General features: G+C 47.9%; 1 protein-coding gene across 1 annotated transcript; it reads right to left on the bottom strand.

Moving 5' to 3' along the window:
* Window positions 1-2,453: 2,453 nt before the first annotated feature.
* On the bottom strand, window positions 2,454-3,520 carry LOC100281831 (VQ motif family protein). The gene has a single exon (NM_001154751.2). It carries the CDS (start codon window positions 3,444-3,446, stop codon window positions 2,724-2,726), a length of 723 nt encoding a protein of 240 aa, NP_001148223.2. The 5' UTR covers window positions 3,447-3,520; the 3' UTR covers window positions 2,454-2,723.
* Window positions 3,521-15,391: the final 11,871 nt, after the last annotated feature.

Here is a 15,391-nt window from a genome sequence, read left to right on the forward strand (position 1 = left end):
AATATCTAGATTTTTGTGATAGGCTGACAACTAGATTACCCATGAATCCATATTCCAAAAAAACTCTATAGAAAAAAAAACGGTAGCAAACAGTTAGATGGTTTTCTTATTTCTAAAGATAGGATCTTCCGTGAACATTTTTGTAGATAATAAAAAGTAACAAGTGATCCGGCTTTCCACTCTTGCAAGGTTAGGGGCCAACAGTTTACATCAGTAGAAAAAAACCATCCCAACAAGCAGGAAGGAGACAACCTCAAGCTAAATCTTAGAAACAAACTAATTTAACCGTCTCTAACCGGCAACAAGCATTCTTCAACAAAGACGTCATCAACTTCACTTTTTTTTAGCTGAGGCCAAGCTCGGAGCCAGTATCTTTCCTGCACGTATTGTTAATTGATCAGTTTAATATGGAACTGTTGTCCAAGCATGTCACACGCATATATTGGCGTACTGTAGCTGCAAAATGATAGAAGATACAAGTCATTTGTACTTGATGTCCATTGGGATAAGGCAACGACTACACACATTGGTTGCAAAATTTTAACCCCAAGGTTTCCTACCTTTCTCTGCGATATGGTGGCATATATACTTCTCTTGTGACCAGCGCTTTGTCCCCATCGTGCACCAACAGGAAACAGTCAAGCATGAAGCATCATCACAACTCGTGCACCAACGCTTTGTCCCCCGTCTCCAGCGCCCCCACCCGGCCGCCCGCATGCGCTTGCTACACTGTTCAAACCACGACCACCATGGCCGTATCTCAGGAGAGGTATTCCAATCCCGATGACGACGACGACGAGCAATCCGTCAGGGCAAATTCCGGAGCGGCTGCCGGCGCGGCAGCGTCTCGCCTTCCTCGTCATGTCCCATTCCCGAATCCCGACTCCAGTCCAGGCCCATCAAGTGGTCCGTGTAGTGGCCGGGGGAGCATGAGAACATAACACATGAACTTGCTTGTAGATCGTAGTCAGCACTACTACGCTACTGACGCTGGTAATCGATGAAGACTACCAGAACCAGGCGTGGCTCAGAAGCAATAAGCAAGGGGGATGGAATCATAGCGGAAGAGCAGCTTGCGGGACAGGCATCTGTTCTTCCTCCTCGTGCAAAAAGGAGGGGAATCGACTTGACTCGACTGATCATAACGAGGTCACGCCGCCTGATCAGCAGATCAATGGCCGACACAGCCGTGGGATCACAGCTCTTTCAAGCCGCGTTGCTGAAGACGGAACATGCGCAGAGTTGGAAGAACGGAACGCATCTGAGGATAGTGGCACCTAGCTACAGGGAGAGGATGGAAAAGCAGGGAAAGCAACATGAACCAAAATTGCAAAAGAACCGGAATTGGCACTGGCTTTAGCATCTCCAGCAGTATACTATGTAGTTTGGATTCGTAAGCTGGCTCTCTAAAAGTATATTGTTTGTTTTGAACTATTCTGTACTATAGACTATTCGTAGAGTATAGTTTGAATATAAATACGTGTAACCTGCTGAAGAGCACTGGCTGACTGGCACTGCATCGATCCAGCGCTGCCAGCCTAAAAAACAAGGGACGAGTGTTGCAACCAAAACTGTTTATTTTTAAAAGTTGCCAAAATGTAAGAATGAACCTCACCATCATCGCGTTTATATATGTCGTTGATGTGGTGAAAAACTTTCCTTTTTTTTTTGCTCTTGTTTCACCATGAAGGATTATTGGCACTATGCTCTCTGAGTCTTTGTCTGTGACGACAGGATCAAGCTAGCGGCTAGCCCTAGTTTGCATAACAGCGGTGCTTGTCTTGCTGTTAGTACGTAATAGTAGATCTAGATCAGATAAGAGTTCAAACTCTTCCAATTCCAGAATTCAGAACTATGCCACGTACCAGCAGTAGCGTACATATATGTCCCGATTGGTTTGTTGTACCCACACATCCAGTCTCACGCGAGCCTGCCCAACCAGGTACGGTCATTTCGTCAAATGTATGTGCAAATGCAGTTAAATAACCTCAGAATGACTTATTTTGCATCCACTTATATCACCACCATTCCTCACACGTACAGACAATCAAACAGACGTTCAGCTAAAATCAACACATACGATGATTTAGGATGGGATGTTGCATACGATGATTTAGGATGGGATGTTGCGGGTAACCAATCATCTAGATAAACTCTTAGCATGACATCTCTGACCCTGACCTGGCTCGGGTCAGCAACACGTCACGCTTGCAAGGTGCATTGCACCTCGGCTCACGCGGGCCCACCCCTCGGTCCCACCGACCGGGCAACGGATTTAAACCGGCGAAAGCAACATGCGTGGCCCACGGCCCACCTGGGCTGGCCCTGGGCGGGCGGCCGCCGCCACGACCTTTGCTTCCGCAACCGGGCAACCGGGCGCAATCAAAACGAGATAATGTTCGCCGCCACCGAATACGATCGAAAGCTATGCAAATCTCGGATGAGCTAGTACGTGTACAGAGACTACTGCATCTTTTAAAAACAAGATAAAGATATTTACATCGCTGCAGCTAGCGGAGAAACAAATGAAGCTGCGCGCGCGGATAAGAAAACTAATCAAACGCAACCAGGGAAACTTGTGATTACCCCTTCTTCTTCTTCTTCTTTGCTACTGCTAGGCTGCTAATCCTCACTCCATCTCCCCCATGTTCTCTAGCTTCCATGCATGTGGCATACTGGCATGGATGACGCCGTCGTAGTACCTTGGTCAGCTACTTACTTATTCAAGCAAAGAAGCCATGAGAGCTGGTGTTAGCGCCGGACACCGGCGGCATGTGCGGCATCTGGGCGGCCAGAATGCTCTGCAGGAGCATCCTGTCCTCCGCCGACGCGGGGAAGACGTCGCTTGCGCCGCCGCCTTGCACCAGGCCGCTGCTGTAGCCGCCGAACGGCGACGCGCCGGCGTACTGCTGCTGCTGCCTGTGGACCGGCGGCGCTGCAGGGTGTTGTTGGCTCCGGTGGAGCTGGTGGTCGAAGAAGGACACGTTGACGGCCGAGGAAGAAGAAGCGGGCGGGAAGCCGTAGTCGGCGGCGAAGCTGATGACCGGGGCCCCGTCCCCGACCCTGAACGCGCCGGCGAGGGGCGCGGGGACGCCCGTGAACTGCTGCACCATGGCGCGGAAGTTGGCGGCGTCCGTGTTGAGCAGCGTCACGGGCGCCCGCCGCGACGCGCGGGACCGCCGCCGCGCCGCCGCCGGCTTCCCGGCGACCCGGGGCCCCTCCACCCCGTGAAGCAGATGCTGCTGCCCCCACGCTGCCTTGGTGGTGGGGCTCCCGCCGCTGGACCCTCCCGACGTCGGGCTCGCGGCGGTGGCGGTGCCGCTGCCGATGCCGTTGCCAGCGTCCGCCGCGTCGTCGTCGGGCAGGACCGGGCCGCCGGCGGGGTCGTGGTGGTGGTAGAGCGCGGCCCACTGCGCGAAGCTCGAGCCGGTGTCACTCATCGCCATCGATGCGCGCGGATCGTAGTCGTAGCCGAGCGTGAGCTGTGCTGCTCGTTGTTATGTGTGTGTGTCGGAAGAGGAATTGGACACGGCCGCGGGGCTCAGTCATTTATAGTGACCCAGCCAGCGGGCCACCAGACGCTGCCATCCGTTGGATCGGCGTGCTCCTCCAGTCAACGCCCAAGATTCGATAACGTGTCACGGTCGCTCCCCCACCTTCCGAGAAGCGTCGTTGGCCCGCTCGCCCGCGTGCGGAATAGGTGGCGCCGTGGCGGCGGCGGCCCAGGCCCACACAGCAGCGGCACGTGGCCCGCGCCACTGCGCTGCGGGCTGCGGCCTTCCGGGGCCGCCACGTCGTCGTCGCCCGCCGGGTGCAGCCGGGGTTGGCAGCCGGCCCGCGGCTACCTCGGGGCGGGGCGGGGCGGGGCGGCGGGCTGTCCCGTCGCTGCGGCAGCACGGCGAGGCGTCTTTAATTCCGGATGGGGATTTCAGCTGCCGCATGCATCCCACGGCCAGTACGTCCGTCCACTTCGCAGGCGGCCGTGCGCACGCTGGTCCCTTCTCTCTCGCGGAGCATGTGGCGGCGGCAGCAGGTCGACCCGGCGCAGGGAAGCTTCGTCGGAAGCCGCGGACAAGATGGATCGAGGACCACGCAACGCACCGACGGAGATGGAGGCGGGCGCCGGCGATTCCGTTCCATCGATCGGTGTCTGTCTGCACTGCGTGGTTGGAACTTGGAAGAGTCCACGACGTCGACGTTGAATTCAGCACATGCCATTTCTGGGGAGACCGATGTCGCTCTCAGGATCCACCTCGAAGATCGTGTTTACACTACCCGGTCTCCGATCGACGGGTTTCCGGCCACTACTAGTACTAGTATCTTTCTTCTCCGTTCTGCTGCGCTTCGTTGGAGGTGGGCGCTCGTGACGTTGAACTTTCTACTTCGAGGATCGCTCAGCTGTCGTAGCGATGCTGACCCCGTTTGTATCCACATTGACCAACTCCAGCAGACTCCCTCTCCGTATCCCTAAAACGCACGGCCAACAGTTTTTCTCTCCTCTCCGTATCTGTCTCCGTTTCCAGCAGACTCCGTATTTGCACTCCGCATGCAGTCTATGACACCTGGGGCCCGCGAGCAGCCGCGCGCGCATGCAGTGAGCTGCGGAGAGGAGAGAGAAAGCGTGGAAAAAGGGAATGCAGGTACAGGCCGTGCGTTTTAGGGAGACGGATGCGGAGACTGCTGGACTGATGAATAGTGTGCTTCGCTGCGCAAAATAGGGATACGGAGCCGCATGCAGAGTGCTGCCGGAGTTGGTCTTAGGGCATGTACTGAGACACCGACTCCTAAGATACAGTATATAGAGCCTGTCTCTCATATTTTTATTTCCACTTAGACACTTAGATACCACATATTAAATATGGTTGTACATACTTTTAGGATGAAAATAGGTTGATAGACCTAGAGCCTATTTAGAAACAACCTAGTTTGTTTAGAAGCGACCTATCTTTTTAAAAAACCAGTTTCTATCTGTATTTTATAAAAACTGATTTATGAACTAGGCCAAGTTGTTTGTAATCTGGTTTCTAAGAAACCAGCATGTTCTAGTTTTTTATACACAATAACTAGTTTATTCTTCTTTTTTTAGAAGTGGTGGCAATAGTTATAAATTCCGTAAAATCAATAAAGACATGATAGATATAATTAAATGGACAAAACTGGTTTCAATTACCCACAAAGGAATTGCTGAACAGATCTAAAAGAGACCTAGTTAATAGATCTCGGCATTTTGTTACAAACTATCTTAGGGTTACTGTCAGTTTGGTTCACCTTTCTGAGTAAAAAAACTAAAATTCCAATAAAAAGGAGTTCAAGAGCTGAATAAATTCGTGAAAACTATAGATATATATTGCCGACGGCGCGCGAGCAAGGGAGGGAGGTGGAAGTTTTTTTTTATTGAATTACTAATGTCGTTAAATATGAGATGGAGGTTCTAGATTACAATATTGTCATAGCTCATAGTTAGAATAAGATTTTCAGGAATGTACAGCTGAATGAAACACACACTTAGTATTTCTTTTGCCAAACTCAATACAAATGTAGATGGCTCATCCACATGAGAATATACCTGCATCTATAAACACACACTCACAATAGGAAATGAACGGACTTCGTACAGCCAAAATAACTTTCGACGATCCTAGAGATAGCCATCAGAATTTTAGTTAACTTCGGACGGTCTCGAAGTTAGAGCATCTCCAATACTTATGTAAACAAGTCCCTAAATATAAATTTAACAAGTTTTCAAAAAAACTCATCTCCAACAGTTATATAAATCAGTTTTCTAAATTTACAAACTCACTACAGAACCCAATTTCATCCCTACATTTATCAATCTTGTTGGGACTCCCTAAATCAACGTTGGTACTAAACCCATCGTGAAAATCACACTTTTGCCATTGTTTTGCGTTGTCCCACCGTCCTGTTGACCATAAATCCATCTCCAGCACTCAGATGTCTTGATATCGCCACTGCTAGACAACCTCTTATGCCGAGGCGTCGTCAGAGCACATTCTGTGATGTCTTCACACCATCACCGTGACCGTCTAGTCTTTTATCAATAACTTCGACCTCTTAAGACATCAAGGAATGTTGTTGATGTTGATTTCTACCGTTAGCTCAATTAAAAATAGAAAGCATTCTCGTTTATTTTATGTTGACGTAGACAACTTTCAAAATTAGCAACCAATAAATAGGGAACTGTTGGAGCACATATATTTTTCTACTCTTTAAAGTGTTTTAGCAACTTCTTAAATCTATAATTTAGTGTGCTAAATTTACATAACTATTGGAGATGCTCTTAGCCATCAAAAGTTACTTTTGACAATTAACCCTTAGACCGTAAAAAATAACTTAACTTTTGACTGCTAAATCTAGAAACGTGGGAAGTTATATTTTGGCCATAGAAAGTCAGTCTATTTTCTATCGTGTTACCTATATAAATGCAAACACCTACCTCCTACGAATGCATATACGAACTCAATGACTTCAATCTATACAGGTAGATTCCACCGTATCAAAGAACGTAATACATTATCCATCACTGAGTTTAAACCCGGCCACATCCAACGGTAGAAAATGTGACCAATATTTTTGTTATGGCTAATTTGGCAACTTCAATTTCTCATAAAATTCTTATTTTCCCCAAAAAAATAAACTAATTTTTCGTAATTGCTAGTTTGGAAACCTTATTTTTTCAAGGATTTTCATGTTCACAAAGGAAAATAGGAATACCTTAAAAAAACGTAGTTCCCAAAACTAACTTTAAAAAAAATAGAAATCCCTTGAAAAAATAGCGTTGTCAAACTAGCTCTAGTTTTGTTCCTTTGATTATGGAAACCTTCCTTTTAGCGTGAATGTTAAATGAAAATGAACCCTAGCTCTATCCACAATGGCGCAACGTTAAGACTACCTAATGGCTAGTTTTGGAATCATAATTTCTTAAATGATTTCTATTTTATTAACGGCTAGTTTAGGAACTCAATTTTCCCAAGAGATTTCTAATTTTTCAAGGGAAAATGAACTAATTTTCATTGAAAAAATAAAAATTTCTTGGAAAATGTGGACCCTAGGAAAAGATAGTTCATTTTCGAAAATATGAATCTCATGTGAAAATAAAGTTATTAAAGTAGCCCTAAATAAAAAATGACTCGAGAAAACAATTTTCTGGTCAACATGCCAAATAATTGGCGAGCCGACCTATGCTAGCCAGGACAAGAGTCTATAGATAGCTAGGGTCTTGCATCATGCATGTCCACCTACAAAGGTGCATGTTTTTGCTTGAAGAAGCACGCCTCCTTGCTTGACCACCAGCTACAAGTCAAGTTGATCGAGATGAGATCGCGATTAGTCTGGATGTATGGAGGCCTCTCAACGCTAGCAAGGAGGCGTGAACTCAGGGTGTGTTTGGTTTGACTTTTGGCTTTGGCTTTTGTCCCCTAAAAGCCAAAAGCCAACCAAAGGGCTGGATCCAGAAAGCAGCTTTTTCTAAAAGTCGACTTTCTCGTAGTGCAAATCTGAAAGCACCCCTGGATCTGCTTTTAGTGGCTTTTCGGATGGAACTGTGAAAACATATATCGAAGAATTTTTAATGACTTTTAGTGATTTCCACCAAACGGTTTTTAGCTTTTTAACAGCTTATAGCCTACAACAGCTTTTTCCACAGCTCACAGCCCACAGCAACTTTTTTCACAGCCACAGCCCAACCAAACAGACCCTCAATCTGGTCAGCAATAAGCACTCAACGCTTGTCAATATCAGCAATAAGCACTCAATCTGGTCAGCTTGCCGCATGTATATATATATCTACTACTATTAAGGCCGCAAGAGTAGCCGGTCATTCCCGTGTTCTGCCACCGCTGCAGCCCACGTTTAGCTAAAATTAAAAAAAACAGATGTCTTCAAAGGGATTTGAACCTATGACCTTTCAAGCAAAGGCCAAAAGTAGCTACCGCTACACCACATATGTGTCTATTAGGGCTGGGCATTCGGTCTATTAGGGTAATTCGGTTCGGTCTATTCGGGTTTGTGAAATTTCGGGTTCTAAAAAATGAGAACCGAAATTTCCAAAAATATTTTAGGAACCGAACCCGAATAGACTCACAATTTCGGTTCGGTCTATTCGGTCCACCGAATAGACCCGAATTGTAGAGAGACTAGTATATTTTGTTAAAATATATACAATGAATAATTAATTGAAAGTACTATTACTACAACAAGTGACTATAAAAATTAGCATACAAAGATATATATACTATTGTTAAGATGATATCATTATTTCTAGCTAATAAGTTCATAAATCATATAATAATACCATCACATATTAAGAGTTTTTTTATATTTCGGGTTATTAGGTCTATTCGGGTTTTAAAGGTTAGGAACCGAACCCGAACCCAGAACCCGAAATATAGCACATATAGGAACCGAACCCGAACCCGAAAACCCGAATAGACTCACAATTCGGTCTATTCGGGTTCGGTTCGAGTTCGGGTTCGGTTTTCGGTTTTAAAATGCCCACCCCTAGTGTCTATGTCTATATCTATGACAGGAAACACATCTACTACATCTCTCACCAAGCTCACTTGCTACCCTTGCACAATGCGTAGTAGTAGATAAGTATCACCGAGATTCTTGAATTAGATTTTTGGATGGAGGTAATATTATTTAAATAAGAGCTTTGCATGCAATTTCTTTTATTTGAATATGTATTATACTTAAATTCTCTTTTTTGCATGTGTGACATTTTTCTTTGTAATATTTTTTCCATAGATCAGACTTGTGAGTCATTTTCATAAACCAACGGCAAACATGAATCCATGTTTCTTACTTGAAACCCCGAACAAACACCATGAGCAGAAGGCACTCACATTGGCATCGCTCATCGATGACGAGAAGAAGCTTGGCGACTGTCAGTTTGACCTCTAGAAGCAGTCCTACGTGGTCGCATGCGCCGCTGTGTACGACAAGCTCCCGCGAAGCCACCACTTGGACGTGGTCCAGAGCAGCTGCACCGCGTTGTCCATCGTTAAGCAGGAGGGCCTCATGGTTGTCGCCAACATCGATAACTCTCGGGTTGTTCTGGACACCGCATCCGACGACGACGCCATCACGTCGTCTAGCTCATCGTCCACCTGAAGCCCAACCTACCACGTAAGTCGCTACTGACCGGACATAAATTCTTGTGCGCTGGGACAATGGACGTTGCTGACGTTGTGTGAGTATCCTCGAACATGATGTATATAGTGGAGTAGCATCTGGTGGTGCAACGGCCAGGGGTACTACCTCGCTAATGAGCCCGAGGTGCACTTCGTTTGGTAGCCCAACCAAGAGTCATCGGTACTCATCATGTCGCGCGCGTTCGACGACTACTATATCGAGGATTGTGGCGTCATCTTAGCGTCAGAGGTGACGCAGAGGAGGATCGACAACAGTGACCAATTCGTCATCCTCGCCACCGTTAGGGTAGCTTTTGTGCCGATCTGCCTTTAATTCTCTTCATAAACACACACTTACCTTTTTGTTTAAGCAAGAGCGTATGGTGGTGCGTGTCTGATGACTAACGATGTACGAGGAAATTTCTTCCAGCATGTGTGGAACGTGCTCTCCATTGATGAGACCATATAAATCGTGGCATATATCGAAGTCTGCATGATACTGATGGTTGCAATGTAGTGGTGAAACAACTAGATTAAAATAACAAAATTTATGTATGGCTAGGATCACAAATTTATTATGAAACATTTTCTCATAACAATATAACACACATTTTGTATATATGTTATCGTAGTATACTGGTATTATATATTACCGTTGCAACGCACGGGCACTCAGCTAGTGTATATATATATATATATATATATATATATATATATATATATATATATATATATATATATATATATATATATATATATATATATATATATATATATATATATATATATAGCCATGAGCTTCCAATAACCAGAGAAAGCCCAGGCCGGACGGTGTAATCCGGTCGAGCCGAACCAGGTCCAGACGTCTATAAAATAAGACCCGGAGTGCTGGAGTTCAGTTTTTCACGCCTTATCCCGATTTATTAGCGACGGCGCGTGCGACGACGATGGTTGCCTGAGAGCGTACGCAGCGGTGGAACCCCAGCCGGTGGTCACGGCTCCCTGACCTCGACGTGCGGTGGCGACGGTTCCTTGATTCGGAGTTGTGGCAGCGGTTCCCAGGTCGGTGGCGGCGGCTCTTCGATCCAAAGGGTGAGCGACAGCGGGCCCTTGCGGGCAAGCGACGGCGTCCCTGGGGCCCCGAGGCGGCGGCACTTCTAAGGTCGGCGAGCAAGCGACGCCTCTCGGCGTGCGAGCAGCGACAGCGACGGCGACGCACGAGGCACGAGGTTTGAGCGGCATCACGGAAGGCACGAGATGCGCACAATGATGATCGTGCGTGACATCCTCCGATTCGGCGTAGTTCGGGCGCCCCGAGTGACAACCTACATTTGTGCTTGTGTCGTTGACGACGTCCTCCGACGACTATCTCCTTCGTTTCGTGTTTTCTTTTCGATTATTGTGTTTTATGCGTACCACATTTATTATTTACGCTAAAAACTATACGATTTTATGCTTAAATACGGAGTTTGTATATCAGTTTACTGCATGCATATTTTTTGCTTGCACATTGGAAAGACAATTCCTTAATTTATATTGTTCGTAATTACCATAAAAAAATCAAATCATTTATGTTCGTAAATGACAGATTTGTAGGTCTACCATAAAACTATCCCTAATTTCCCGCATGTTCGTAATTATCATAAAAAATCAAATCAAATCACTTGTGTTCATAAATTTCAGATTTTTATGTCTGCCATAAAATCATCCCTAATTTCCGCTGGCGTTCTTAGTTGGACCGATATATTATGCTACACGGTGTAAGTATTTATGCGACGCTGTATAAAATTTATGCTCTATGTGACTCATGTCATCCAATTTTTTGCGCGCGTGAACTGGAAAGGAAAATATAATCCAATGTTTGAGCGCATGCAATGGAAACTCCAACAATTTGCCATAATTTTTGGATCTGTATAAAAATAGAAACCGCATGCATATGACTGCCATGTTTTTCGAATCTGCCATAAAAATTGGATCGTAATAACAACCTACTAGAGTTATCAATCTCTCACATTGGCTCGGTATTTACGCTTATAACTGAGGGGTTTTATGCTCAAAATTTAAGGTTTTTACGCTCGAACCTGGAGATGCGTCCACTAGTGAACAACATGCCAAATTTTTTATGCAGTGTACCGCATTGTATAAATACTTACATTGTGTAGCATAATTTGTATAAGTATATATCATAAACTGGTCTAACAAGCCTATTTGCATGGTTGTTAGAGCGATCCTATATTTATGGAGGAAATAAAGCATTTAAATAAGTTTTTTGTTTCCATGCATGCCAATCGATTTCCTTTTATCGCAAATCTTGTCATACTAAATTTATGCGCATGCAACAGGAAACATATTTTTACGCGTACCGAATTGTATAAATACCTACACCGTGTAGTATAATTAGTATGATTATATATCATAAACTAGTTCTAACGAGTTTAGCTGCATGGCTGTTGGAGGGATCCTATATTTATGAAGGAAATAAAACATTTAAATACGGTTGTGTGGCTCCTCTTTGTGTAAATAAAATATAAATATAAAACGAACTAAAGTCCATCCTTGGCACCATAAAGTCAACTGGGAGACGCCATCTAGATCAAGTCAAACTCCTTGTTGTGTGGCTCCTCTTGAACCACCTGTTCTTCTCCTATGGGGGGTGTGAGACAGCAAGGGTGAGCTCACATACGTTCATAGCTCAGTAAGTTATGGGGAATAATGTGCATAAACTCACCTAAGGTGAGAGTTCATGTGATATGTAAGGATGATCAATAATAGGGGTTAAAGCTGAGCATTGCTTTTAGTAGTTGGTCAAATTCTATTAGCAATTACTAAATGTAAGTGAATACCAAACCATAATAAGAATAGAACAAAATTAACAAATAATCCCATGCAATGCAGATGACAGATTGAATTTAGTTTCATAGTTTAATCATGCGAGAGTCCTGAGCTGCTCTTGACCGTGAGCTCGGCTAGTATACCAGTTTTACACTCTGCAGAGGTTGTACCCTTTACCCGCAAGTTATGTTACCCATCTGCTAAGAGGTCATGAATCCCATACACCTCTACCAAGGAAGCGAGGCAGGGTAACACTACGAGGCCTTTACCAAGTTCCACTAGCTTCTGAAAACCCGCTACAGTTTATGGGAAGAGCACTTGCAGGAATCCCTCGTCTGACCGCCATCGCAGCAAAATCAACTCGAGAACCTCCATACATGCAACTCCCCTACTGCCCTTGCCCCTTTCGGGTAAGGTAGTCTTCCACTAGCTTTCCTAATTAGTCAGCCAAGGGCGTCCCATTCCACCCTTGTGGTGGCACATGTTTCTCAAGTTAAGCTCCATGTTCCAATTAACAATAGTGGTCTTGACATGCACATAAATAAATTAACAGAATAATTGGAACATGGATATAATGAAATATTAACCCAAAACCATATAAAGCAATAGCAAAACTACCCAAATGATTCAGGGATAAACAAGGTAAAAGATAATCAGACTAGGGTGACCTATTGGGTCCCATCAAAATTAAACCTATGCATTGAATAAGTGATATTAAAGAGCATTATTGGGTAAAAAGTGGACAAGGACACAACTTGCCTGGGACTTGAGATTCCAGGTACCAGGATGATCTTCAGGTGACTCGAAACCTCACTGCTAGTCGTAGCAATACAAACAAACATGGTATAGACAAAATTAACATCACACCAAATATAAGAACAAACTGCATAATAATGATCTACGCGTCGCTACGAGATCGTGGGATCGAGAATTACTAAGATCGGAGTTACGATTAATGAGTTATGATGTGATTAAATGATTAACACTAGGTTCTATGTTTATTTTATAACTCTAGAGAAAAGATAACCTAAAGTAGTAATTAATTCAACTTTAATCTAAATTATAAATTGACCATATATCATATTTTAGTAGATTATAATGATAAGCAGATTAACAAGACTAACTGTCGGGGACCATAATTAGGGGTACCCTCAAGACGCCTAATTCTCAGCTGGTAACCCCCATCAGCATAAAACTGCAGAGGCCTGATGGGTGCGATTAAGTCAGGGATCAGTCCATACGAGTGGCTCGATCACGCTTCACCCGAGCCTAGCCTCGGACTCGGGCAGCCGACCTCGAGGGACTTCCGTCTCGCCCGAGGCCCCCCTTTTAACGGCGGACACATCTCCGGCTCGCCCGAGGCCTTGGCTTCACTAAGAAGCAACCCTGACTAAATCGCCGCACCGATTGACCGAGTTGCAGGAGCATTTAACGCAAAGGTGGCCTGACACCTCTATCCTGACGTGTGCCCCCCGGCAGAGCCGAAGTGACCGCCGTCACTCCGCCGCTCCACTGACCGGTCAGACAGAAGGACAGCGCCGCCTGCGCCACTCCGACTGCAGTGCCACTCGGCAGAGTGAGTCTGACAGGCAGTCAGGCCTCGCCAAGGGCGCCATAGGGGAACTCCGCTCCGCCCGACCCCAGGGTTCGGACTCGGGATAAGACCCGGAAGACGGCGAACTCCGCTCCGCCCGACCCCAGGGCTCGGACTCGGGCTAAGACCCGGAAGACGGCGAACTCCGCTCCGCCCGACCCCAGGGCTCGGACTTGGGCTAAGACCCGGAAGACGGCGAACTCCGCTCCGCCCGACCCCAGGGCTCGGACTCGGGCTCGGCCCCGGAAGACGGCGAACTCCGCTCCGCCCGACCCCAGGGCTCGGACTCGGGCTAAGACCCGGAAGACGGCGAACTCCGCTCCGCCCGACCCTAGGGCTCGGACTCGGGCTTGGCCCCGGAAGACGACGAACTCCGCCTCGCCCGACCCCAGGGCTCGGACTCCGCCCTGGCCTCTGCCAAACGACTTCCGCCTCGCCCGACCCAGGGGCTCGGACTCGGCCTCGGCAACGGAAGACAGATTCGACCCCAGCTTCGGAGGAGCCCCCACGTCGCCCGGCCTCGGGCGCGGGCCCGCCACGTCAACAGGGAGCGCCATCACCACTCTACCCCGAGCCGACTCAGGCCGCAGAGAACAAGATCGGTGTCCCATCTGGCCAGCTCCGCCAGATAGGCAATGATGGCGCCTCCCAAGCTCTATGACGACGGCGGCTCTCAGCTCTCTTACGGAAGCCGGTGGACGTCAGCAAGGACTCGACCGCTCCGACAGCTGTCCTTCCGCCAAGCTCCGTTGCTCCTCCGACAGCCACGATATCACACCAGCAGGGTGCCAAGATCTCTCCGGCTGCCACATTGGCATGTACTTAGGGCGCTAGCTCTCCCTCCGCTAGACACGTAGCACTCTGCTACACCCCCATTGTACACCTGGATCCTCTCCTTACGACTATAAAAGGAAGGACCAGGGCCTTCTTAGAGAAGGTTGGCCGCGCGGGACCGAGGACGGGACAGGCGCTCTCTTGGGGCCGCTCGCTTCCCTCACCCGCGTGGACGCTTGTAACCCCCCTACTGCAAGCGCACCCGACCTGGGCGCGGGACGAACACGAAGGCCGCGGGACTTCCACCTCTCTCACGCCCGTCTCCGGCCACCTCGCCTCTCCCCCCTTCGCGCTCGCCCATGCGCTCGACCCATCTGGGCTGGGGCACGCAGCACACTCACTCGTCGGCTTAGGGACCCCCCGGTCTCGAAACGCCGACAGTTGGCGCGCCAGGTAGGGGCCTGCTGCGTGCTGATGAACAGCTTCCCGTCAAGCTCCAGATGGGCAGTCTCCAGCAACCTCTCCGGCCCGGGACGGTGCTCCGTTTCGGGAGTCTTGAGTTCATGTCCTTCGACGGCAGCTACGACATGATACTCCTTCCACCGCCGTGCGACAACGACAATGGCGGCCGACAACCCGCCCGCCGGCGGCGGAATCGACGACATCTTCCCCGCGTGGTGGAAGAACAACATTCGAGCTCGCTCCGTCCTCTCCCCCGCCAACGGAGGAGGAGGCGGGGCAACCAAGGCCAAGCGGGAGGCCGCGCTTCGTCGGCCGTCGAGCGAATCGACGCCCCCGATGCCCAGACGGAAGGCACGCCGGGCGTCGACCTCGCGTTCGAGACGAAGGCAAGCGTCGTCCCCCCGCGACACGCTGATCCCGAGCAAGAAGACGACGCCAGCGCGCTCGCGGAAAGCTTGTAGGACGTCGCCCTTGTACCTGAGATGACGGCGCAACCAGTCCCCGATGTGACTACGTCGCTCCGCGTCGACCAAAAGGTACTGACTAACTCCCATCTTACGTCATTTCGACTCGGCCT

This window comes from Zea mays, chromosome 6 (assembly GCF_902167145.1).
Source record: "Zea mays cultivar B73 chromosome 6, Zm-B73-REFERENCE-NAM-5.0, whole genome shotgun sequence".
NCBI lineage: Eukaryota > Viridiplantae > Streptophyta > Magnoliopsida > Poales > Poaceae > Zea > Zea mays.

What these genes read in the sequence shown, in the direction of transcription:
- LOC100281831 (NM_001154751.2), bottom strand. Translation starts at nt 3,446, where the DNA reads ATGGCGATGAGTGACACCGGCTCGAGCTTCGCGCAGTGGGCCGCGCTC.